The sequence below is a fragment of the Triplophysa dalaica genome, chromosome 2 (assembly GCF_015846415.1).
Source record: "Triplophysa dalaica isolate WHDGS20190420 chromosome 2, ASM1584641v1, whole genome shotgun sequence".
Classification (NCBI taxonomy): Eukaryota; Metazoa; Chordata; class Actinopteri; order Cypriniformes; family Nemacheilidae; genus Triplophysa; species Triplophysa dalaica.
The window spans coordinates 9652703-9676418 of NC_079543.1; the positions used below are offsets into that span (position 1 = coordinate 9652703).

Genomic DNA, 23716 nt, shown 5'->3' on the forward strand with positions numbered 1-23716 from the left:
TGTACATTAATGTTCACAGTATATAGCCTTCTGTATATATTGTTCATAGTACATACCGACTGTCATATTTTCATAGAACATTCCTTCTGTAAATGATTTTCGTAGTACATGCCTATTGTATAGTATTCCTAATATTGTATTCTGTATTTATTCACACTGTATATCCTGCACTTGCTAATTGCACTTCTGGTTAGATCTAAACTACATTTCGTTACACTGTACTTGTATATGTGTAATGACAATAAAGTTGAATCTAATCTAATAAAAATAAAAAATGATATATGAGCCTGCCAAATCACAGAGATCCCGATTCGCACGTGCTTATGATCATAGACATCCTCTGCAAGAAATTCAAATGACAAGAAGTACCCAGGTAATACTAATCTCGTGCAAATAGTGCTCAGGGCACATCAAGCGATCTCTAATAAAGCAATAGTGACGCATGGTACAGAAATGTTGATATTATGTCACATAAGATTGCTGCACCATTCCTATCGGATCCAATATTGACGGCTCAGCACTGCTTTTTAATTTTAGTCTCTGTCGACCTGTGCCTTGTTTACGAAGGAATCCTCAGAGAAATGAAACGAACAAATGCACAATATTTAACTATCTTTAACGGCATGTTTTTTATTGCTTGCTTGCTCTATCTGGTTCCGCGCCACTTGTGGTACTTCATTTCTGTCATGCACGAACCAGTGGGCGGGGCTAGAGAAGTAGTCGTTGATATGATGCTGTGGAGGCGGGGTTCAACCTATCAATGTCTTCATAGATAGGTGCATTCCAGAACCTGCCGTTCGCTGGGCATGGTGTCAATAATAGATGTAAACTTGATAACAAGGACGTTTTCAGTTCTGACACTTATACGATGTTCGGGTGAATAAGATTCCCTCTTATATGACAAAATTAAATAAAACACCTGCGTGAGGAAAGGGGAGGAGTTCACGAAAAACATGAGCAGTTGTGCAGCCATCCAGAAAGAACCAAGCCAATCACCTTATCAATATTGCACAGACTTATCGAATCCCTTCGCAGCAAGCTTTTTGATTTTTACGTAAATACACTGCTGGAGGCTATGTTCCTCTCAGCTTTCTACAGCGTCATGCGTCCGGGGGAATTCATGTCACACTCAACAAAATATTTCTACCCACCGCAAGGCCTTTCGCAGCCTTCTCAATCACCCTTAAACATACTAAAACTGACAAGAAGCAAGCCGGTGCTTTGATAAATCTTCCAAAAATCAACACCAGCTTCTACCCGTTCACTTCTATGACGCTCTATCTGAAAGTCCTCCCCAAAACCCCTCCCCACTTTCTACTGTCCCATCAGAGTGGTAGACACTAAGGTCTGGTTCAGGACCAAATTAGCCACCGCACCAAAAGCTTGCGATCTCTCGCCCCTCCAGTATACCGGACACTCCTTCAGGATCAGAGCAGCCACTATGGCTGCTGAACGCAGAATTCCAACGGAAACCATCAAATGAATGGGTAGATTGTCGTCGTCCACTTACAAGTCTTACATAAGACTGGACTCCTCAACCATCACGGCAGCTCAATGAGCCCTATACGGCCAAGATCCAGGTAAATCATGCAATTACTGGTGGTGGTGTTTTGTTTTATCAGTCACCGGGGGCCTATCGGGGCCTTGTCAGTGTTGTGGCCTATTGGGGCCTTCTCAGTGTTGTGGCCTATTGGGGCCTTGTCAGTGTTGTGGCCTATGGGGGCCTTCTGTCACTGGGGCCTATCGTGGCCTTGTCAGTGGTGTGGCCTATCGGGGCCTTGTCTCAGTGTTGTGGCCTATTGGGGCCTTGTCAGTGTTGTGGCCTATCGGGGCCTTGTCAGTGTTGTGGCCTATCGGGGCCTTGTCAGTGTTGTGGCCTATCGGGGCCTTCACTGGGGCCTATCGTGGCCTTGTCAGTGGTGGCCTATCGGGCCTTGTCTCACCAGTGGCCCATACGGGGCTCGTCAGTGTTGTGGCCTATCAAGGCCTCGTCTATGTGTTGTGGGCTATCGGGGTCCGTCAGCGTTTTGGCCTATAGGGCCCCCGTCTCAGTGTTGGGGCCTATAGGGGCCTCGTCTCAGTGTTGCTTACGGCCCAGCGACCGGTCAATTGGTTATTGCATTTAATCTCGTTCTGCAGGAACCGCTAGAGACTCTAACCAGCGGGTGAGTAGAAATCCCTTTTATTTTGGAGGGGCAGGCCCCATTCCAGAGGTAAGCCTACGACCATTCTCAAGGGGTTGGCTATGCCCCCGCCTCCATCTCAAGGCGGGTAGTGGAGGACTTCTTGGCCCTCTGGATGCGAGCCACGGACAGGGCCTACTCCACAGAAACTCAATATTCATCACCTGTCTAATAAATTTTATAATGGTAATGTTTTGTTACAGGTCAAGATATTTCAAGAATCACTTTAAACATTATACAAATATTTGCAATAAATGGCTAATAACTTCTGTATCACCACCCCGTTTTTTGCCATCATTTTATGATCCTAACGTTAAAACTGAAAATGTAATCATTAAAAATGATTAAAAAATATAGTCATCTTTAAAATCATGCACATGAGAAGCCACCAGGGGTTGTGTTAAATAAATGCACCTCAAAACATGCAATCCATTCATATCAACCTTGACCACGCTCTGACAGGTATTACTAACACATGTTTCTCAATTTTAATGCACTGTAGTGCCGCCAACTGCAATGATCAAATCAGCCACTTGATGACACCATATAAACAGAATTTCATTATTTTATTTCACATATCGCTACATCTGCACAAACAGTCCGTAAAAGCACCAATACAAACCCTGCGATTGACTGCAAACAGTCGACGCACCTCCCAAAAGTCGCGGCAGCTGCCTCAAAATGTCACATCAGCTCAAGGTGCCAACGAAAGCGCCACTGCTAGCTGCTGCGATTTGAGCTTGCTCTTAATGTTCTTCTATACAATCCAGACACAGACGGACACTAATTGTAATTTACAGCCATTCATATTTTAGATTTGCTTTTATTTAGAAGTGTTTAAATATAACCAACTTTATGTAAAAAGAACATGTTTGAGGCCTGCTGCTGAAGTTAACTTCAGCCCATTAAAATGTGAGATTGAGATGTGAGAAAGTGGATGTGGTATCACGCATGAGGTGACAATCTATTTGTCATTAGTAAAGTAAAGACCATCTGAGGACTTGCTGTGAAAATGGACACTCTCAATTTTAGATGAAAATGGAATCTTGCCTAAATGGAATGAATTTGATTTGAAATATGCACAAAGCAATGTTCTATGATGTTTGAATTGTAGAACATAGAGGCTGGTGAGGACACTGGAGTTACTTTGGTTTGTAATGTCAAGTGAAGATTAAAAGAGATTGGCAACTAAACCATGTTATGGTCTAGCTCGTTCCAGAAACCTCAACATAAAGAGGGAGTCGGACAACAAAAATACGATTTAAACAAACTATTAATTAGGCAATGAAAAATAATAATATAAATCATCCAGGGGAGAAAAAAAATATGTTAAACATACTCTATTACAAAATAATAGGTGAAAATTAATATTTTAAAGAAGAAATAAAAAAGTAAGAGAGCATAGCATGTCCTCCTAGATTAAATGAACATAAACAAGGCTTTTTTATTTAAGTTCATTTTGTTCAGGATGAAGACTGATGAACTTCATACCATTAAAATGTGAGATTGAGGTGTGAGAAAAAGGATGTGGTATCATGCATGAGGTGGTAATCTATTTGTCATGTGGAATGAAAAGACCATCTAATGCCTTTCTCTGAAAATGGATGCTCTCAATCTTACATGAAAATGGAATCTTCAGTAAATTGAATAAATTGGATTACAAATAAACACAAATAATGTTCTACGATGTTTGCATTGTAGAACATAGGCTGTTGAGGCCATCCGTGAAGTTACTTTGGTTTGCAATGTCAAGTGAAGATTAAAAGAGATTGGCAACTGCATCTAAACCATGTTACAGTCTAGCTTGTTCCTAAAAACGCAACATAAAGAGGTAGTTGAACAACAAAAATACGATTTAAATAAAAAGATTTCAAACCATTATTTATTGAGAAAAAGGCAAGAAAAATAATAAAATAAATTATCCAGGGAAGAAAAAAGAAAAATATGTTGGATATATATTTAAATTCAATAGGAAAAAATCTATATTTTAAAATAAAATAAAAAGTAAGAGGGCAAAGCATGTCCTTCTGGATTAAATGAACCAGGCAATTTTATTTTAGAAGGTCATTTTGTGCATGATGAAATTCAGACCATTAAAATGTGAGATTGAGGCGTGAGAAAGTGTTATCACTCATGAGGAGGCAATCTGTTTATCATGTGGAAAGTAAAGACCATCTAAGGCCTTTCTGTGAAAATGGATGCTCTCAATCTTACATGAAAATGGAATCTTGAGTAAATTAAATGAATTACATATTAAATAAGCAGAAAGTAATGTTGTAGCACACTGTAAAAATACAACTCTCAAAATGTTCTCCCTACAAAGATAAATAAGTAATTTGAACACAATAATTTGATTGACATTCACTAAAAATGCTGTTTTGCATATATTGAACAAAATTTGCCTAAACATCTTTCTAACAAATATTATTTAGTAGACTGGACTTAGTTTCTCAAGTTTTTGGCCAAAATGCGTCAGAAAGTTTGCCCAACTTAAAAAAATTGTGTATTCTGAACAAGCAATATTGCAAGAGTTTGAAAGTTCCCAAGATGCATTGCAACCTTGTTCCATTCTGTTTCTTATTTGTTTTTCTTTTAAAGATTAGTGTTTTAGTTCTTGAAGGCTTAATTTATGCTTTAACATCGTTGTAACTGTTTGTTATCTGTTGAGTTAAGAGTTCTTTAGATGAATGATGTTTTTTTTTATTTTTACCATGGTTGAGATTTGTGTGTTCAATGATAAGGTGTAAATGCATGACATAACTGAAAGCAGATATATAAACACTTAACACACTCTGTTTAAGCAGTTTGTTTAACAAAGTTTGGGTCTGTTCGAGGGAGAAAACATTTACAATTGTATTAAAAGAGAAATACATATGTTTCATCCACACAACAGAAATATATAAATTGCCTGAAAAACAGTTATCAGTGTGACAATAATATTTTAATTAAAAAATATATGTTGAGTCATTACTACCTTATAGCAAGATAAGTGACCATGGCTTTTCCAAAATCACACTTGGCTAGGTTTATAGTAAGATTAGCAGCGGCGAAACAAGAAAAAATTCCTTGATTTGTTACCAGCGATCAGTCCAGTTATTACTATATATAACCATGTCATCAAGGAATGCCTCACACCCACGCATCCCATATAACAAATGATTAAAAAGACGCTGGAACGTAGCTGGAGCATTTCAGACTCCAAATGGCATGACCTTTTACTGCAAGAAATTTTCAGGTGTCACGAATGCAGACAGTTCTTTTGCTAAATTTGATTAAAGGTATCTGCCAATATCCTTTCAGAAGATCAAATTTGCTCACAAACTGAGCTGAAACAACTCAATGTAATCATCACAATGTTGTAAAGGATAATAGTCAGGTTTTGTAACCGTATTAAGTTTCCTATAGTCAGTGCAGAATCGATCGTCCCATCTGACAGGGGGAACTCCTAAACTGGGCTCAGCAAGATTATGAGTTTAAAGACTTCCAACTTCCTTGCCTATCTCCCTCTTCCTAGAATTAACATGATATGTGCATTGTTTAATAGGTGGCGCTGTACCAACATCAATTTCATGGTAAATCACAGAGGTACGAGTTGGATCATCTGGGAATAACGAAGGGAGAAAATTGATTAATTCAAAGATATCTACTCTCTCCTGTGTAGTCATATGAGACATTTTCTTCTCAAGAAGCAAATAAGAAGGACCCTTCACACCCTCTTCTACATCATCACTTGTTGAACCAAAAGACCCCAAATTCTTATTTATAGTGCATGAACTACAGTCAGATACATGCGGCACACATGCGGCACACATGCCAAAACCTGATCACCTGGTTTAAAACTCCTTTTAGTCTTTCTATTGAACAAGCACTGACTTACCTTATCTACTTTTAACAGCAGCCCTGGCTTCATTAAGCCTACAGCATACCCACTGACATGGGTATGTCTTCGCAGCACCCCATTTATCTGATAAAACAGCTGTTGGCCCTATTACAGGATGCCTAAAGATTAGTTCATTGGGGCTAAATCAAGCACTTTCTTGAGCAACTTGCCTGAGTAGCCAGGGTAGCCCCTCTTCCCGATCAAACCCAAACTCAACACAGTAAGAACGTTAAAGAGACTTTAATGTCTGATAGAACCGTTCAATGGCTCCCTGACTTTGAGGATGGTATGCAATTGAAATATTGTGTCTAGATTCTAGCTGTCGCAATCCTTTGGAGAACTGCTTGGACATGAAATTGGACCCATGCCACTTTGTATAATAACACTGTAATGTCCAACACTGTAAATAACGTAATGTCCAGCTTTTGAACGGGGCAAGGGACCCACACAGTCGATAAGCAGATGCTTAAAGGGGTTTGCTACAGCAATGATAGCCTATAAAGGAGCCTCAGGAACACTCTGTTTTAGGTTTACATGTCTACTAGACATCTATGTCAGGTTTTTACATAAGATGACAGATCCCTCTTTAATTTCCGCACACCAGTGTGTCCCGCTATACCATTATGAGCTAGTTCTTACACTTATTAGCTCTTCCGAACTTAGTTGGTACAACAATCTGCAATGCAGGGTTAAGAAAAGAATGCCTGTTTGATACCCACTGACGGCATAACAAATTCTCATTCCTAAAATGGCGTGGGGACTCCATCTCAGGCGTTTCTTTAGACTTGACTAATTCTAAGAAAGGTTTAAGAGAAGGGTCAACATCCTGTTCAGTTATCAACTCATAATGAGAAACCTTGAACAATTCAGTCATTGAAAAAGCATCCCTCTCATGTTTCAATGATGTAAGAGTTAAATCCCCATAAGCCATTTCAGAGTCAGTGTCTTTACTCTCCCCCTTCACACCCAGGGAATCGTCTTAAGTAAAGTTTTCATTTATATGATCCACAGAGAACTCAGATGAATTATTCTGCTCTGCCTCATTAACCTCAGAAGAAGTCATAAATGTGTCCTCTAAAGACACAAATCGGAACTAACCCCAAGGTCCTGCTGTTCTGACATAGACATGTGACAGCACATGCTGGAAACACATAGGGATGTCTGCGCACACACTCGTCAGGCTTCTGTGGTGCCCCAGGTATAGCCACCACTATAGGTGGAGAAACTAAGTCCCTAAATATGTGGACATGTATGCTATATTGTTGATCTGGCAAAGACTCAGACCCATCTGTGATAAAGAGAGCGTAGTCTATTTTAATGCAGTCTTAAGAACCTGATGGTTTATTCATCTGTAAAGAGTTCAATTTTCTGTTCATTTAAATAAACAGCCACAGCTTCAGGAAGACAATTTTTAAAGCACACCACCTGTCAAACAGTCCCTCTATCTCTCAAACCAAATTCTAAAAAAGTCTGCTGTTTTAATTTCCTTGCATTTCTATATAGTTGCTTATAAGCTTTAGGAACTAATTCATAAGCATGCAGGACTGCAGTTTTAACAATGTCATACTGACTAGCTTGTTCATCACCAAGGGCCACAAATACTTCTTGGGCCACACTGCACCATAAGCACCCAGACTTCTTTGGACCATTTCAGCGTGCTTGCCACACTTTAAAAATGAGCAAAATGTCGATCAACATCCTTCTCTGAGAAGGCAGGCACAATACAGATAGTTTTGGTAATATCAAAAAATAGCTGTTGAGGAACTAAGGGGGGTCAGAGATTCAGGAGACTCACCCCTCATGGGAGACTCATCCCACCTGGAAGACTCAATATGCCTGGGAGACTCATCACACCTGGCAGCAATCTCCAGTTCTTATTTCTTAAGAGCAAACGCATGTTTGTAGCGTTCAAGTTCATATGCACGTTCACGTTCTTCACTTTACATTGATTTTAAATTTGATTTGCTGTTCAAGCTTACAAAATTCTATCTCAGCACACTGACTTCTCTGTCAGCCCTCTATTTCTCAAGTTTGAGTGTCTTTCCTGGCGAGACCGTTCTCTCAAAAAGCAGTTTTTTAACAGTCTCTTTTCATTTATTTTCCTGAGAAGTGATTCATAATTTATAATGCTGAGCAAGTTTGCATAACTGATATTTAGTGAGCTTTACCAACAACTCCTCTGATGGGCTAGCGATATTTCAACATGCCATACTCCACGTCCATCAAGGTGAAAGCCCTGTCGACTGGTCACAAGGTGAACAGATCCATGTCTTGCGATTGAAGAACCTGTTGCCAGTCTCCTCACTAATCCAAACTCTTGCCAAATATATGGTGATTAAGAACACCAGACCTTAAGCGGCGTAGTGACCCTTCAAGAGGGCGGAGCTAGCAAGTTCACATGAGAGAACCTGAAGTTGCGATCGTTTGTATATTCGTATTTTGACGTATTTCTGAGTGAAATGGAATTTATTAAAAGAGAAGTAGTGAGTGTGACAGACAGACAGACAGTTGAAGGGGAGTTGTTAACAGATGCTCTGCCAAGGCCGTCTAACATGGGAAGTGCATTTTCAGATTTTAACCAAAGATTATGAGGACTCAAGTGGTGGTTGTTATTTGGCCAGGCAATTAGGGATTTTTTGCAGTCTGCTACCCTTCTGCTGTCTTTCTGAGATTTAAATAAATGATCACAACACATGGGTTCTGAACACCAACCTGCTTATTTAACGTAACAAAAAGATACAGTACAGTTGCTCAAAAGTTAAATAAAAATAATCTGGTCGCACCCAATTGCGTATAAATAACACACTGTTGCATTATTGTCTAATACGTACGCCAAATCGCGATTTTGCGTGCATATGATACGCCAATGTTTGCTTGTACCTGGGTGGAGAGCAGCCATTTTAAAACGTACATGAAGAGGAAACACTGAAATAATTAAAATAATAATGTTAGGTTTAGGGTTTGGGTTAGGGTAGATGTTAGGTCATAATATGCACGGATGCTAACATTAGTTGTAGGGTTTGGGGACAGGGTAATGAGACAAATTGCTGTTTAATATGCAAACACGCTAATTGCCGTAGCATATGCACGCAAAAAAAGGCGAATTTATGCATGCAAAATCGCAATTTGGCGTCCGTATCATACGATAATGCACAGCTCGTGTTATTTATACGCAATTGGTGCGAATGGGCTGATAAAAAAATGAAGACAAAGGTATGTGGAGACTTTATAGGTGAAATACACTGTAAACATCCATAAAAGTTTGACGTGTCAACTTTTTTCTAAAACCCAGATGGATAGTATTTCCCATAATATCAATCTGACTATTCTGAAAAACTAACCATTTCTGTTATAAGACATCACACACTTTTATTTAGTGCAATGGAATGTCTGCATTCGAAAAGTGACTTACAATAAATGTAAAAAAATACTTCTGCTGACACTGTATGTGTTGAAAAAAAGCGCAAAAAAAAATACTGTTTCTCATTCTGTAAGGAACGCCAAGGATTACAGATAAGGAGAAACAAGCAAGTTTAATAATCCAAGAACGAAAACACGAGAGCTACAACATCATAACTGTAAACATTAAAATTTAAGACTCGACATATGGAACAAGACAATAGGGTGAGTAGCAACAGGCAATGTAGTGTCTATGTGTGAAAGAGTTTCCTGTGTGATTTAGAGAAGAGGGAGGAGTCGTGAAATTTATTGGTATAAACTAGGCAGCACAAGGTGAGGAGAATGCAAAAGTTCCTTTAAAGAGAGATAGAAGATAAACCTGGAAGATGGTAAGTCCTTCCACCACATATACCACATAGCTTTGTACAATTAAAGCCATTCTTGCGTATAATATATTTCAGTTTCAAAAAACCTCTCTGTTAAACATAATAGCAGTAAATGACCGCATTTTTAAACAGATATATTCTTCACAGAGTTTAATCTTTACATTTTTGGTTTTTTGAAAATGTATTACACATGGATAGAGCCTATTGCTGTACATTATATGGGGTGGCGGACATACTTCAAAAAGAATGCATATTACTTGAGCAGCACTTATTTTGTTTTCTAAAAAGAATTAAATGATATGGTTGCTTGGAAATTTGCAAAACACTAATTAACTGTCTCTTTCACAGTATAAAGCAGGAACAAGGTTTATCTGGCTGTTCACACTTCTTTGGGGGCCTGGTAACTCTTTGACTGTAAAGAGAGGTATTTTTTAATTCATACTCGTCCATGCATTATTTGTTGATGAAAAGGTCATGTGTCCTAGAAAAAGAATCCATTGATCAATGTAATTCCATCATTTAGGTGGTTCGGCCGGCTATGTGAACGTCACAGCATATAGTCAATTGCCTGGAGTCTGTAACGTTGATGGGTTTAAAGATTGGTTCAAAGTGGACAAGTTCTGCGTCCAATACTTCAGTAAACCTCTAAACTTCACTGATGCAGAGGTAGCACTGGGACATTTTATCTGCATATGTCACATTATTTTACATCATACAGTATAGGATATTAAGGATAACTTTTATAGTTATTAAAAGTTTGTTCTGTTTTATACCCAGTTCAGCTGTAGGGCTAAAGCCCCTGGTGGACACCTGGTCTCAGTGCATAGTAAAAATGATAATTATGACTTGCTCGCCATTGTGACGAAATTTAACCCAAAGAACCTGCGCATCTGGCTTGGAGGATATGAATTTTTCAAGGTAACAAAAGAATTGTGGGGAGGTTCAAAAATGAGGAGAAATATTATATCACATATACACTATTTTTTTTCACCCCTTCAGTCTGGCAAATTTCTTTGGATTGATGGTACTTTCTGGGACTATCAAATTTGGACACCCGGGGAGCCCAACAACCTTTTCAAGGGTGTGGAAGAATGTGTGGAGATGAACTGGAACCGTAAGAGGGGAAATGGGTTTAGTGAAAAAAAAGCAGAAAACTTATGAGCCGGATGAATACATTTACAAAATATTGTATTTTTTTAAACAAAATGCTAAGTGAATTTGAGTTTTAGATCTGAATAGCCAGTCAAACAACATTAGCCAATCACATTAAAATTACACCCAAAGTATAAAGAGAATATTATGGTAAAAAAAATGTTTGAGAAGATTGTGCTATCAAGGGTTTGATTTCCACATAACAAAATGTAGCCAAGTGTCTGACAAACATAATTTATAAATAAAATGGGATAAAAATACGCAACAATACCCAATATCAATCATTTTAATGTTTACACACATTTTTGTCATGTTTATACATATAGGTAATATGACATTTGATAAAGAGGTCCGTTTTTTACTAAACAAAAGGTATATTAATCTCCCTCTTTCTCTCTGATTTTCAGATGTTGCCAAGTGGAATGATGACTCGTGTGCAGTCAAGAAAAACTACATATGCGCCTTCAAACGAAAGGGTCTCATGGATGAGTAGACCGAGGCCTGAGATCAATTTTCACAGCATTTCACATTCTGCATTTTGTTTTCTCTTCCGCATCAACAAAAAATTAACAAAAACAAAAATATTCCTTTAAAATAATAATAAAGTACTATTGCAATCAAAATAATTTGATTTTTCTCTCATTTTTTTTTTATATTAATGGTAGATTACTGTACATTTTTCTAGTACGTGCTTCAAAATTAGTTTTTTGTAAAAAAAAATGTATATATATATATTAGCAAGTTAGATAAAAAAAAAGGATTTTTACACAAACTTTACTTGGAATTTTTCACTTTAGTGGTCATCTGAAGAGGTGGCATTGCGATGCCCCAGTGTCAGTGCTTGAAGTGCTGGTACACAGCAGTACTTCTCTATTTTAATCTTTAGCGTAAACCCTGACTTTTTCTTGCGTAACTGCCCTTGTCACATGCAGTGTCGGGTAAGTTACTCTGAAAAAGTAATTATTTACTAGTTACTAATTACATATTCATTAGTGTTAAGATTACCACTCAAAACTCTATCAAAAAAAAAATGAATTACTTATTTCTAATTACTTTCTATATTCTACATCAACCTTGATTAGTAAAGTGATTCAAGCATAGACACAAAACAGCTCTTTTAATTCATTCAAATAAATAATATAAACTACATAGTAAAGTATTCTTATTAACTGACCAAGTTCTACAAATGTGAGAATGATACATTCAAGCATGTACTTTAAAGTTAGACTTTGAATTGTAATGTTAATTCCACTATTGTCCACACATACTGTATATTACACATGTTAAGTTTAATGACATCGGTCGTAACTATTTAAACTGCAGACAAAGTAACCCATGTGAAGAGTAATTAATTACAGTAACTATTTACTTTAGAGCCCAACACTACTCATATGTTGCGGGTACTTTGTAACTTTGAGTAAAAGCATAATTTTATGGGTGATTATCCCGCTACAGGGAGAGAGCTTATGCTGTTAAGAGCATTGCGTTAACAACGCAAGGTTGTGGGTTCGATCCCAGGGGATTGCAAATAACTATATAAAATGTATAGGGTAAAGCAATGTAAGTCGCCTTGGATTAAAGTGTCTGCCAAATGCCTAAATGTAAATGTAAATGTTATGCTACTGTAAATTGCAGACATTATTTCGGATATTATGGAATGATACTCGAAAGCGGACATGGGCACCAATGACACCTTGACTCTCAGATCAATCAACCCTTGCCTCAGGAAGACGTGTGGCCTCACGCCCAAGATGCTTTCATCAGATTAGCGAAGAGCCAGAGATAGATAGGCTGCGTCCAAATAGCCCCACTTGCGGTCTTGGCCACTTGAGAGCGCCTGCACGCGACAGGAAGGAAGAGCGCACGTGTTTCCAGTGTCTTAAAAATGCCAAGGGGCAGTGCGCTTAACGTACACTAAACACAGACTAACATGAAAACCGCTTGGGAGCGGTATTAAGGCTAGCGTATCTTATCATGCATCATGTTCTGGATATGAATCATGAGACTTTTTAGCTCTGGTCTCACGAGATGTGGCGGAAAGCTTTCCAGTGTATGTTAAACTATTGCTTTTTAAGGTTACATCACTGTATATTCTATGTTTGGCAAAGATGTGTTTTAGTACAACTGCTTTGACACAATACAAATAAAGTGCTCTAAAAATAAATCTGAATTGACTATATAATTAGATATTAAATATAATTTCATAGTAAAACACAGTGTTACATATTTTATTGGTGAAAACTCCAGAGTTAAGCATTTAGTAAAACTGCTTTTAATTTCATAATTACAAACACCACATTAATAAACGTTATATGTTTTTGTAACGGGCACGTACTGGTCCCGTCTTGTAGGGGAAATTGCTAGCTTACTTTGGAAGACTCAAAGAGGAAAGGATCTTGGTCCCCCTCCCAAGTACTTTTAGTCTCAGTGTATTGTGCAGACACGGTTTAACTTACTCTGCTGTATAAAATACTAAAGGGACCGATGTGTGTGGCTTCAGGTAAGTTAAAATGTCTGTGTCAATGTGGTGGCTATCTGAAGTTTAATTATGTGAAGCAATATTACAAGAACAAGTCACATTCCCAACCCACAGATACCTAACAGAGCAAGTGAGGCGCCCCTACTCCAAAGTAAGTTCCACAATAAAACTTCTGATAAGATTTACTGTAACATTTAATCATTGGATTTGCTTTTCTTTCAGGATGTTAGGTTTTAGCAAAAGACAAATAACCAACAAGATATGAAAAATAAAAAACCTAATAAACAATGTTATTCGGACATCTTTGTCTCTGTACATTACCTCGTGGTGCACCACAACCTTGTATATAACACCCTCTGTAACGAACAAACGATTTACAATGGAATTAAACTAAATGGTTAGTATCACTTCAACATTAGCGTTTCAAACACTTGTATCAACTTTTTTTAAAGTGACCCTTACAATTCACATATATTTACAATTTCAACAATACAACTTTCATTTACTCAACACTCGCATCTGGAATTTAGTTTCAGTTCAGTGAATACCGTCTATACAAACAAAACTCTCAAAAGTGTTTTGTGTATGGGAAGATGAATAATACCAGTCCGTTGTAACAGTGAATGCGATTTCTTGCGTTGCACTCTAAGGGTGTAGAATTACGTAGAGAGCGTTGAGTTGCGTAGAGTGCAATATTCCAATATATTCCAACTTTTCGTCAACAATAACGACTTTCTTCACATCTGAGCCAACGTGGAGATATCACATGGATGGCAGGGTAAACGTGAAAAACATCATCCAGATGAACTTGCTCGGTCACAGGAAAAATCCCGGAAAACAACAGTTGCGCACGTGGCTTCCACGCACGTGCGACACATATGGGGGAAACAAATCCTTCTCTCAAACGCCCCAAAAACCCCAAATACACAAGCGAAACTTCCCGTAGAAGTCGTGTACGCGAAAAATACGTTCTTAACACAAAGCTCGATACGCCAGCACACTAACAAGTGCAGGTACTGGTTTCACGGCGGCGGTCACATGTAACACGGAAAAAATACACAAAACCTCGCTCGGAACTCTTCAAATCGGTATTACAGCGAAGATTACAGCGTTTTAAAAAACAGACTCTCGACTTTGGCAGAAAACCTGCCATCAAAATAAAAGTCTCCCATAAAATACATTCAAATATTATTACCGTTACATTTGCACTTGCTAAGTGTGTCCCATCGGGTTAGAAATACCACATTCTCACTTCAGGTATCCACGACCACTAGAACACTTGGGCCAAAAACAGCAAATACGTCATGAAAGTGGTCAAGTGGTCAAGTGCAAAGACCGCGAGGGGATTATCTATGAAGAGAATGCACAAAAAGCTGTGCCGACGCGTTTGTGCGCGAGACGCACACGTATGCGTAACGTCAATTATAACCGGGCCTTTATGTAGCTTTAACACTTGAAGTTTATTTCGGAATGGGGCACTTTTCGCATGAAAAATCGCTAATGTGAAAGCTGTCAAGCGAACTCGGGCGGCACCGAGGTACGAGCCCTGGACTCCCTGAAGAACGTGGTCTGAGTTCGGTTACTCTCGACCTGTGGCTGGGTTCGCATGAATGAATATGAAAGCAACACGGACCCGGGTGCTTACTTGATGAGGAAGTAAGGGGACCTGCGCATACGTTTAAGACGATTAGGATGTATTTCTTTCAATAAAACACATGTAAGAGACGATAATGTTGATGATCTACTTTGGGTTCGAGCGAGAGTGCAGGCTGCATCGTATTTCAGCGTTGCGAGTGGAATCAGAGCGGCAGGTCAATTTTTTTTGCAATTGAGTGCAAGTTCGGACCGCAGCAAACGAGCCCAATCTGAAAACGACCTTAATAAAAACGACCCTAACCATGAAGTAAGCATTAGTAGTTACGCTATGTTGGCTAAAGATTGCAGGCATTCCATCGTGCCTTTGGTGCCCAATTTCAACAGATTGACCAATCAAACAGGGTTTACGGAATTCAAGACAATTAAATTACAGAGGCCAAGCATTTCAGCCAATAAAACTAAAGAAGACAGAACATTCAGCCAAATTAAATGAAAGAAGACTGCAGAAGGGCGCTAATGACTGTGACTGTGTAGTGAGATGTGAGAAGGCAAACATAACAAAGCCAACGGTTTTAAAATAAAAATGATAAACAGTAAGATTTCAGAGATGCAAACTATACTTATCTTTTTCGAATTCTCCTGTTTTAAATGAAAGCCTAGGTTGTTTGTCACATAATGAATGTATAATCAACTTGACATGCTTTGACAGAAGTTAATTGAATATAAGGTAAGATATGACAGTCATGATGGGTTTTATTGACTGATGACTGCAGAACAATTATCACAGGTAATGAATTGACAATTTTTCTGGTCAAATTTGTCTTTAACATTATTAAATCAGTTGTTTGGAAAATTATTTCTTTAGTAAATAAATGTGTTGTACCAGCAATTTCTAAAAACTGTTTTTCTTTCGTTCTTGAAATTTCAAATGTTGTAAAAGAGTAAAGAGGCAACCCTTTATTCCCCATTTCAATCACTGCCCAGTGTCCCCTGAAGTGCTCGATGTTATATGGGTTTTTTTCTAAGTATATTACTTACTTTTCTTTATATTACCCAGTTTTCTTATATAAAAGACTACATTTAAAGTTTCTAAATATATTACATTTGTTCTTATATAAAAGCATACATCTAAGATAGTTATAGAATAAAAACTCTGATTTTAACAAAGGCTATGGGCCTCATGGGCACCAAGCAGATATGGACCTCACATCTGCTTAGCAACTCACACACACACTTTTGAAGACACTAGTTGGTACTAGTCACAGACGAACACAGTATACACTATTATATTGATTTAAGCACATGTTTACCCTTTAAATACAATAAGCCAGGTGTATTAAATGACAACGTGATATATAGCTGCATTTTAAGGATGGATGTATGTGCATTTTTTTAAGCTTTTAAAAAGTTTTGCCACAGTTAAATACTGATCTATGGAGATTGACATTTAACTGTGGAAGGTCAGTAAAGGATGGACTAACGAAAATAGGTGATGTCATGTGAAACCTGATTGGTTTAAACGGGGATAACAATGTGAGAACAATGTATAAAAGATGGAGTCATATATGTATTGGTGAGACATCTTCAGATGAACTCTGTATGACTCTCTTTGACTTGTTCGAACAAATTAAAGATTGAAACCCTTGAAACTTGGCTTCCTGGTCTTCGTGAGATCGATTTCGCCACAACATGTGCAGCTATATGCCATTAAAATGCATGCTTCTGAAACATCGGATGTCCGAATGTTCTGTTTTAAAGGAAATGGAAAAAACACTGTACTTTTTAAATTTACATACTGTGTTGTTAAAGTTGACAAGCACTTTTAAGTGTTTTTATTGGTTAGATATTTAAGTACATAACCCAGTGACACAAAAAGGGTGTCAAATAATGATTTATGGCAAAAAATCACAAAATATGGACATACAAGTTTTCAGAAGGACACTAGAGATATGCAAGAAATGAGTTGAATGCAGGGGACAACACATGACAATAGCCGTGCTGTCGAAAGATGAGGTTTTCAGGACAGTATAATCATACAGGACCTAAGAGGGAATCTCGTAGAACTTGCTGTACATCATTTTTGCCGTTTCTGAGAAAGACAAGGAGAAAAAGAGATACATTTGAGGTTTGCTGTACAGTATGTTCCCATTCAGTACAACATCTCCCCCTCCAACCCCCCCATCCACATCTTTTCTTACCTTTTCTGTATTTTTTAGGTGGTCCATGGTGTCTCTTTTTGCTTAAATTAATTCGACTTTTAAGAGCAGAGTTGTCCAATAAGTCCAGTGACTTCATATGAGATAGAAAGAGATTTCTTTTTATTAATGATTCATATGCATATCATGTATATGTTTTTTAATTTGAAAATATTTAATTCACACTGTCTCTTAACCCTTTGGTGAACATTGCTGGTCCATTGCCGGCACAAATATTAATGACACACTGGTTGCCTTAACCAAAAGTTTAACAAAAATATCTCATCCCTGCGGTACTCGATTGTAACTAAACACTGGTTAAAACAATAAACATATTTAAGAGTTAAGCTGGATACCAGTATCTCCAAAAATTACTTTTTGTACACTGATAGATCTCACCTTGACTGTTGAAAAGTCCAGATAAACGTCCAATGACCTCCTTTCCATTAATAGGAAATCATTTTTGGGGATCAAGAACGTGTCCATACATTCATAAACATTTTCAGAGGTATTTATCTCATTGGATATCCTTCGTGGCCTTTGTTTCTGCGCAGCATTTGATAGCAGAGCTTTAGGAATAGCAAAAATGCGTGCATTCGGCACAACTTCTCTTTCAAGCAAGTTTCTGTTGTCTTTTCTTTCATTATCCAGCTCACTTATAGTCTCATCATTTTCATTAATAATGTCTTGTTTCACATCTGAAAGATTTTCATTTCCGTCCTCTGTTTGGTTCTGCTCTGATGTCATCTGAGGAACATGAAGCTCAGTATCTTTGTCTGGATGGACAACATCATCTGGCATTGCTTGTTTACCAGCGTCTTTCTGAGGTGAACTGGTTTTGCTGGGCAAATAAGGCAACCATTCCTCGCCAGTAAATACTTCCTCCATTAAGTTGATTGGTTCAAGGTTGAGTTCAAAGTCTTTTAAGGTGAACGTTCTTTTGAAAATGATCATAAATGTTACATAGAATTTAACCCTGCATTTAACTTCAAGTAGATATACAGTTAAATGTTATTATGTCTAATGTTCTTTAACATCTTGGTTTAAAATTTAAAGACCGGTGTGATCTGAATTTTTACCCCTCGATGGATTGTCCGTAAATTACATTGTGTTTCTATTATTTTTATGATAATGATTGTACTACAAGTTGCCTTAGGAGTCAGCATTTACAGCTGTATGATGTTGAAAGCATGTTTGTGTTAATTTCATTTAAAGGAATGTCACAGAACGAGAAATAAGACAAGCTGTGATTGGAATTTTTTTTAAAGGCATAGTTCACCCAAAAATGAAAAGCTCCCATTTATTCTTTCATCATTTGCTTTCATTCATGTCATCCCAAACCTGTATGACTTTCTTCTGCAGAAGAAGATAATTTGAAGAACGTTGGTTACCAAACAACATTGCCCTCCATTGACTTCCATTGTATGTACAAAATACCACTGAGACATTTCTCTAAATATTTTTTCCAGAAGGTCTCCAGAAGAAATATACAGTCATATGCAGGTTTAGAATGACATTAAAGGGTAAACAAATGGTAACAATTTAATAAAAAAATGTATGTGAACTGCCCCTTTAAGAGAAAAATAATTGTGCATGGTTAACATTACTCAACAGGACATTCCGGTTGTGTTCTAAAAAAAAAACTGACACAGTCAAACTATGACTTATGTTTTCAACTGTTTCAGGTATGCCTGTGTATGATTTGTTCTTTCATAAGGTTTTTTCCATAAACATGTTCTAGAGGGAAACCCAGAGCATACACAGTCTTTTGGGTTACCCCACAACTAATTCCCAACTAAACAATTGTATTGTCCTGTTAATAATAAACCTAAATAAAAAATGTAAATAAAAGTATATCTGACCTTTTTAAGTGAATATATCTTCCCATTTTGGGTGGCAGTGGTGGTGGACTCAATGGTTCTCCATCCTCCATTTCCACAGAATTCCACTAGTGATTCATTGTGATTTCAAAAACAATGCAAAGGACAAGTTGAGCTATTTGTTTATTCATAATGTAATAAATAATCTAGAAATTATGTGTAAGACCACAAAGGAAGGACACATAAATAAACATACAGACTGTGCCTCTTCTTCCACATTGTCTTGACTGCTCTTGCTGCCTATACGCACACGATTGGGTTTTTCCTTGAGCATTCCCACCACTTTCTGAGTTATAGCCTTGAATTTATTTTTATTCCTTTATTTTGAATTTTGGACATATCATGTTCCCCTTCTCCAAAGCTCTCTTCATTGCATGAATCCTTTCGTCCTGTTGGGGAACTTCCTTTGATCAAGTTACCGGAGTCTTTTATTGACCCTTCAATTGGATTCTCTTCATATTCATTCAAGTTTGAAACACTTGGAGCTGAGATAGGTCTACGTTCTTTGGGATTTTGGATGAGACGCGGACCTTCTGGATCAGAAGCAGACCTTCCTGACCTGCTTGTAACATGTACATGTCTTTGACGAGTTAATTTATGGACTGAACTATTGCCACAAGCTTCATCTTTCAACTCTGTTTGTGAGACATCATCTCTATCCAAAGAATTTGGAAGGTAAAATGTGGATGCAGATGACAGTTGAGAAAGACCCTCCTTCTGACTTTTGTGCAATAAAGCACCTCCATCCTCCGTGGTTTCCTCTGTTCTAAGCGCTTTATCATCTTTCTTCTGTGTTTGAATGTACAAAGGGCTAGGAGGTAATCTTCTTCTTTCCCATTTAGGAACCACATCTGGAAAACCCTTGAAACCTTCATCAGCTTTATTTACTTCCTTTGCTTCTGACTTTTTAGTTGATTCCTCATCAACATCGGACCTTACTGTGCTATCCAATTCATTTTGTTCTTCACAAGTTGTTTCTTCTTCCAACTCCAGAACATTTGGACTGGTCGTGTCTGGGTGCACATGTAAATGTGTTTTTGCACTTTCATTTGTAGTCAGATTCATCAACATTGACTCCAGTTTAACATCGTCTTGCAGATCATTATTCTGCAAGAAATAAAATATATGATTTAATTTAGTTTAAAGCTCTGAGATTTCCTTTACATGTTAAGTTCTGTTGAGTTCATAAGTACAAAAGAAACAACAAAATATACAAATTCATATTTTTAAATCTGATCTTTACCCATTATGACATTTATGTTTACCTCAGATATTTGTCTCTCCATAGTCTTTCATCTCATTCTTCAATTACTGAGCCAAACCTTCGATCGCTTCTTCACTTTAGGTTTTCTCTCGACTTCATGTATTGTCTTCAGTCTCGTGTGCGTCAATCTAGAGTCTGAACCATTTACCAAACAGATCTGCAGCCTGTGCGAAACACCTTGTCTATTTCCTTAGAGACACTAAGCCTCTTGTATTTCCTTTTATGGTCAACTTTCACTCTCTAGACTGGCAAAACCTGTTTTTAAATATTATTTTAAGATTAATCTTTTCATAGCAACAGAGATAATTTAAGTGCATCAATGATGTTGTTCTTATACGTACATTACATGTGCTATTTTGAACTAATTGTAAAGGGAAACTTATGTGAACACATTAGAGAAAAACATTTCCAGAAACTTTGTGTTATGGGAGGAGGATAGCGCAGCTAGAAGCCCATTGGTCAGACAAACCTGACAAACAAGAAAGTCTGAGTTCCCTCTGGTACTTTTCATTCTTGGCCTACATCTTAGATTCGTTTGCTGTACATGATTTATTTCTGTTTCTAGATGTGCAGATATGATAACAGTAACACCATTCACTAACAAACAAGTTGTGCATTTAAACCTTAGAACGAAATAGACTAGTGCAGAAATATTGAAGAGAAGTCTGGCTAGTTGGCAACCAATGATTTGTTACTCTGGACGTCACATGGTCTATATTGCGGAAGACAAATAATGTTTTCAGACTTCGTACATATCCCCTCAACTCCACTGCTATTTCCCCAAATTGGCCTGTTTTTCTTTTAATCTGAATGTAATCCTGTCCGCGGTTGTTCACGTCCTGATACCTTTCGTGCTTTTCTTAGTGCATGCAAACTCTGACATATTCAACAAAGTGTTGGTGGACGTTACTATTGATCAATATGCGGAGAAAAAAGTTGACAATCTGCACGCCTTCCTGGCTATGCCGCTCAACTGCCTGATAAATTTACGATACATATTATTGGATATCTATTGGCTCCTTCAACCGGTAACAGACTGTAAAGACAGCGGTGAAGTCACCCCTGCCAAGAATATTTTCACGCTAATGGCAATCGCATATGGGCCAATTTACCAATTTTTGTATGAGTGCCGGTGTTGTGTAATGTCATTGTTAATTGTTAAAGCGTTATAGTTGTAACGTGTTTAATTTTCAGCTACTGTATGCAAAGGGTGCCGCCAGAAATTCTGTGCCCTATGAAAACCAAAATTTCTGGGCCCCCTACAAATAGGAAGATAAAAAGGGGGTCTGGTCTTCTGGGCCCTAAATCAGCCTGGGCCCTTGGAATCGTCCTAACCTTTCACCCCTTTACGGCACCCATGACTGTATGGACTGTATTACACAACCGTGGATTTGAAGTTGCGTTGGGTTGCCATATTGCCTTCGCAGTGTTTAAGGGTGTCCAAGTGCAGAAGAGTCACGGAGTGCTGTGTCTAGGCATTACTTTTGTTTGGCTGCGCTTTCCTGCTTTGGTTTTGTGGTTCTGAAGCTTCTGGTTCATTCTCTTGCGGAATAATGGATGTTTCAAAATCTCACCAGACATATCTTTAGACACATCAGTGCCATTGTTTTGTCTTGAAATGAACCCAAATAATGTCTTTTGTAAGTCATGTTTGTAAAACTACCCAAAAATGTTTACTTTAACCAAACCCTAGTCCTGACCGAATCAAATTCCTGTAAGGGGAACCACCCCATGAAAGAGATCATATTGCTCGAATACATGTTTTTCTGTGTCTTTGGCGTGTTATAAGTTGCCCATGCATGTATTAGACACGTAAAATTGTGTCTAAAAAAGTGTTGGAACAAAAGATGCATTCTATCTGAAAGGGAATGCTCACAGAGACCTGCCGGAAACGGATCGTGGAACTATACACCCACAAATCCACGTCAGTTCTTGGTATGAGTTATACATAAGACCGCCCAAAACGATGCGCAAGTAAGGTGGGCGTATAGTCAGTAGAATTGCTTTGGAACCTTATATGGTAAGAGGCGTTACATTTCTGTCACACGCTTGCAGTATTTGACCAATCACTACACACTGGTTAACTGGCCAATCATAGCACACCTCCCTTTTCAGAGCGATGAGCTTTGTAAAAAATCTCCGAGTTTCAGGGAGGCGGGCAAAAGAGGAGATACACAGAAAATACAGTGTTTTTTAACCTTAAATCGTGCATACACGTTGAATTACATCTAAACAAACGATATTCGTTTTAGCCATGTCATATGACTCCATTAAATTCAATAAAATAAAACATGTATGTAACACATCTCAATAAAATGGAAGGAAGGAGGCGGGAACCGGAAGACATTTCATACATTTAATAAATTAATAAAACAGCCGGCGGCCCCTCACGGACGACCGCCGGCGAACAAAACATGAACATAAATATAAATACAAACATAACACAAGTTCGGGCCCGGTCCTCTCTCTTCGACGGTCCGGTCGCTCGTTCCTTTTATGCTCCCATCTCCTACGTGATTCGAGCCCGGTGTGCGCACAGCTGGCGCTAATTCACAATTACTCACCGGACTCGAACCACGGTCTCGCCCCGCCTACTCTACTACAATGTAGACTTAAAAACTACTGACTGAAACAGGAATGTGATATTGTACTAGTAAACAATCGGTGTGCATACACTTTAATTTATTGTTTTTGTAGAACAAATGACAAACTTACTAGTAAACTTTCACTTGAAAGTCATTATGCTTCTACAATCTAAAAGTGTACCAATTTAGTCCCAAATATCAATAAATGTACTACACGTATACTGGTATACTTAGAACATAAAGTATACATAAAAATATACTTGAACTTTTCTTAAGTGTACTTAAAAAAATGTATAGCTACATTTTTGTTAATGAAATGCATTTTGGCAATTGAAAATATGTTTCAAGGTATTTTGTATGCGTCATCTCCCTTTTTTAGTGTTGTCGCCACTTTTTTATGGTATGTCTGTCATTTCTGCATTTGCATTAGTTCTTTTTTTGTGAAAGACCCTCTTTTTGTATCTGTTATGTTTCTCTGGATTTGTCTCAATCGCGCCTCTCTAATCTTTTTACTGATTATTGCATGTGATGCAATGATGATTTTGTTCACCAATTTGTAGTGAGACCCATCCATTTCTCTCTCCTGCTTTTTATTACTTTGCATCCTCGCTCCATCTTGAGCTCCTGTTTCAAGACAATCGAATCATTGTGAGACATCTAACACTTAGTGCTATCATTTACTGATAGAGAGCTACATATACTGCAGTACTTGAGCAT

The 23716-nt window shown here is 37.9% G+C and overlaps 2 protein-coding genes across 2 annotated transcripts; one reads left to right on the forward strand and one right to left on the reverse strand.

Annotated features, from left to right (window-relative positions):
• The first annotated feature begins 9803 nt into the window (after window positions 1-9803).
• On the forward strand, window positions 9804-11626 carry LOC130410743 (lectin-like). Its single transcript, XM_056735584.1, has 6 exons — window positions 9804-9851; window positions 10197-10272; window positions 10372-10514; window positions 10626-10766; window positions 10848-10962; window positions 11408-11626. Exons 1-6 carry the CDS (start codon window positions 9849-9851, stop codon window positions 11491-11493), a joined length of 564 nt encoding a protein of 187 aa, XP_056591562.1. The 5' UTR covers window positions 9804-9848; the 3' UTR covers window positions 11494-11626.
• Window positions 11627-16697: 5071 nt separating this feature from the next.
• Window positions 16698-20699, reverse strand: si:dkey-9i23.6 (uncharacterized). The gene is made up of 6 exons (XM_056735230.1): window positions 20416-20699; window positions 19347-20257; window positions 19133-19218; window positions 17670-18207; window positions 17274-17364; window positions 16698-17164 (listed from the first exon to the last, which is right to left on the reverse strand). Exons 2-6 carry the CDS (start codon window positions 19422-19424, stop codon window positions 17118-17120), a joined length of 840 nt encoding a protein of 279 aa, XP_056591208.1. The 5' UTR covers window positions 19425-20257; window positions 20416-20699; the 3' UTR covers window positions 16698-17117.
• Between the last annotated feature and the right edge of the window lie 3017 nt (window positions 20700-23716).

Bases quoted from the DNA above. Each gene is read 5' to 3' on its own strand.
- LOC130410743 (XM_056735584.1), top strand. The intron at 10,767-10,847 runs GTAACAAAAGAA...TCACCCCTTCAG, and splicing joins GAGGATATGAATTTTTCAAG to TCTGGCAAATTTCTTTGGAT. The intron at 10,963-11,407 runs GTAAGAGGGGAA...TCTGATTTTCAG, and splicing joins TGTGGAGATGAACTGGAACC to ATGTTGCCAAGTGGAATGAT.
- si:dkey-9i23.6 (XM_056735230.1), bottom strand. From the start codon at position 19,424: ATGCTCAAGGAAAAACCCAATCGTGTGCGTATAGGCAGCAAGAGCAGT. The intron at 17,365-17,669 runs GTGAGATCTATC...TCTCATATGAAG, and splicing joins TGGACTTTTCAACAGTCAAG to TCACTGGACTTATTGGACAA. The intron at 17,165-17,273 runs GTAAGAAAAGAT...TGTCTTTCTCAG, and splicing joins ACCTAAAAAATACAGAAAAG to AAACGGCAAAAATGATGTAC.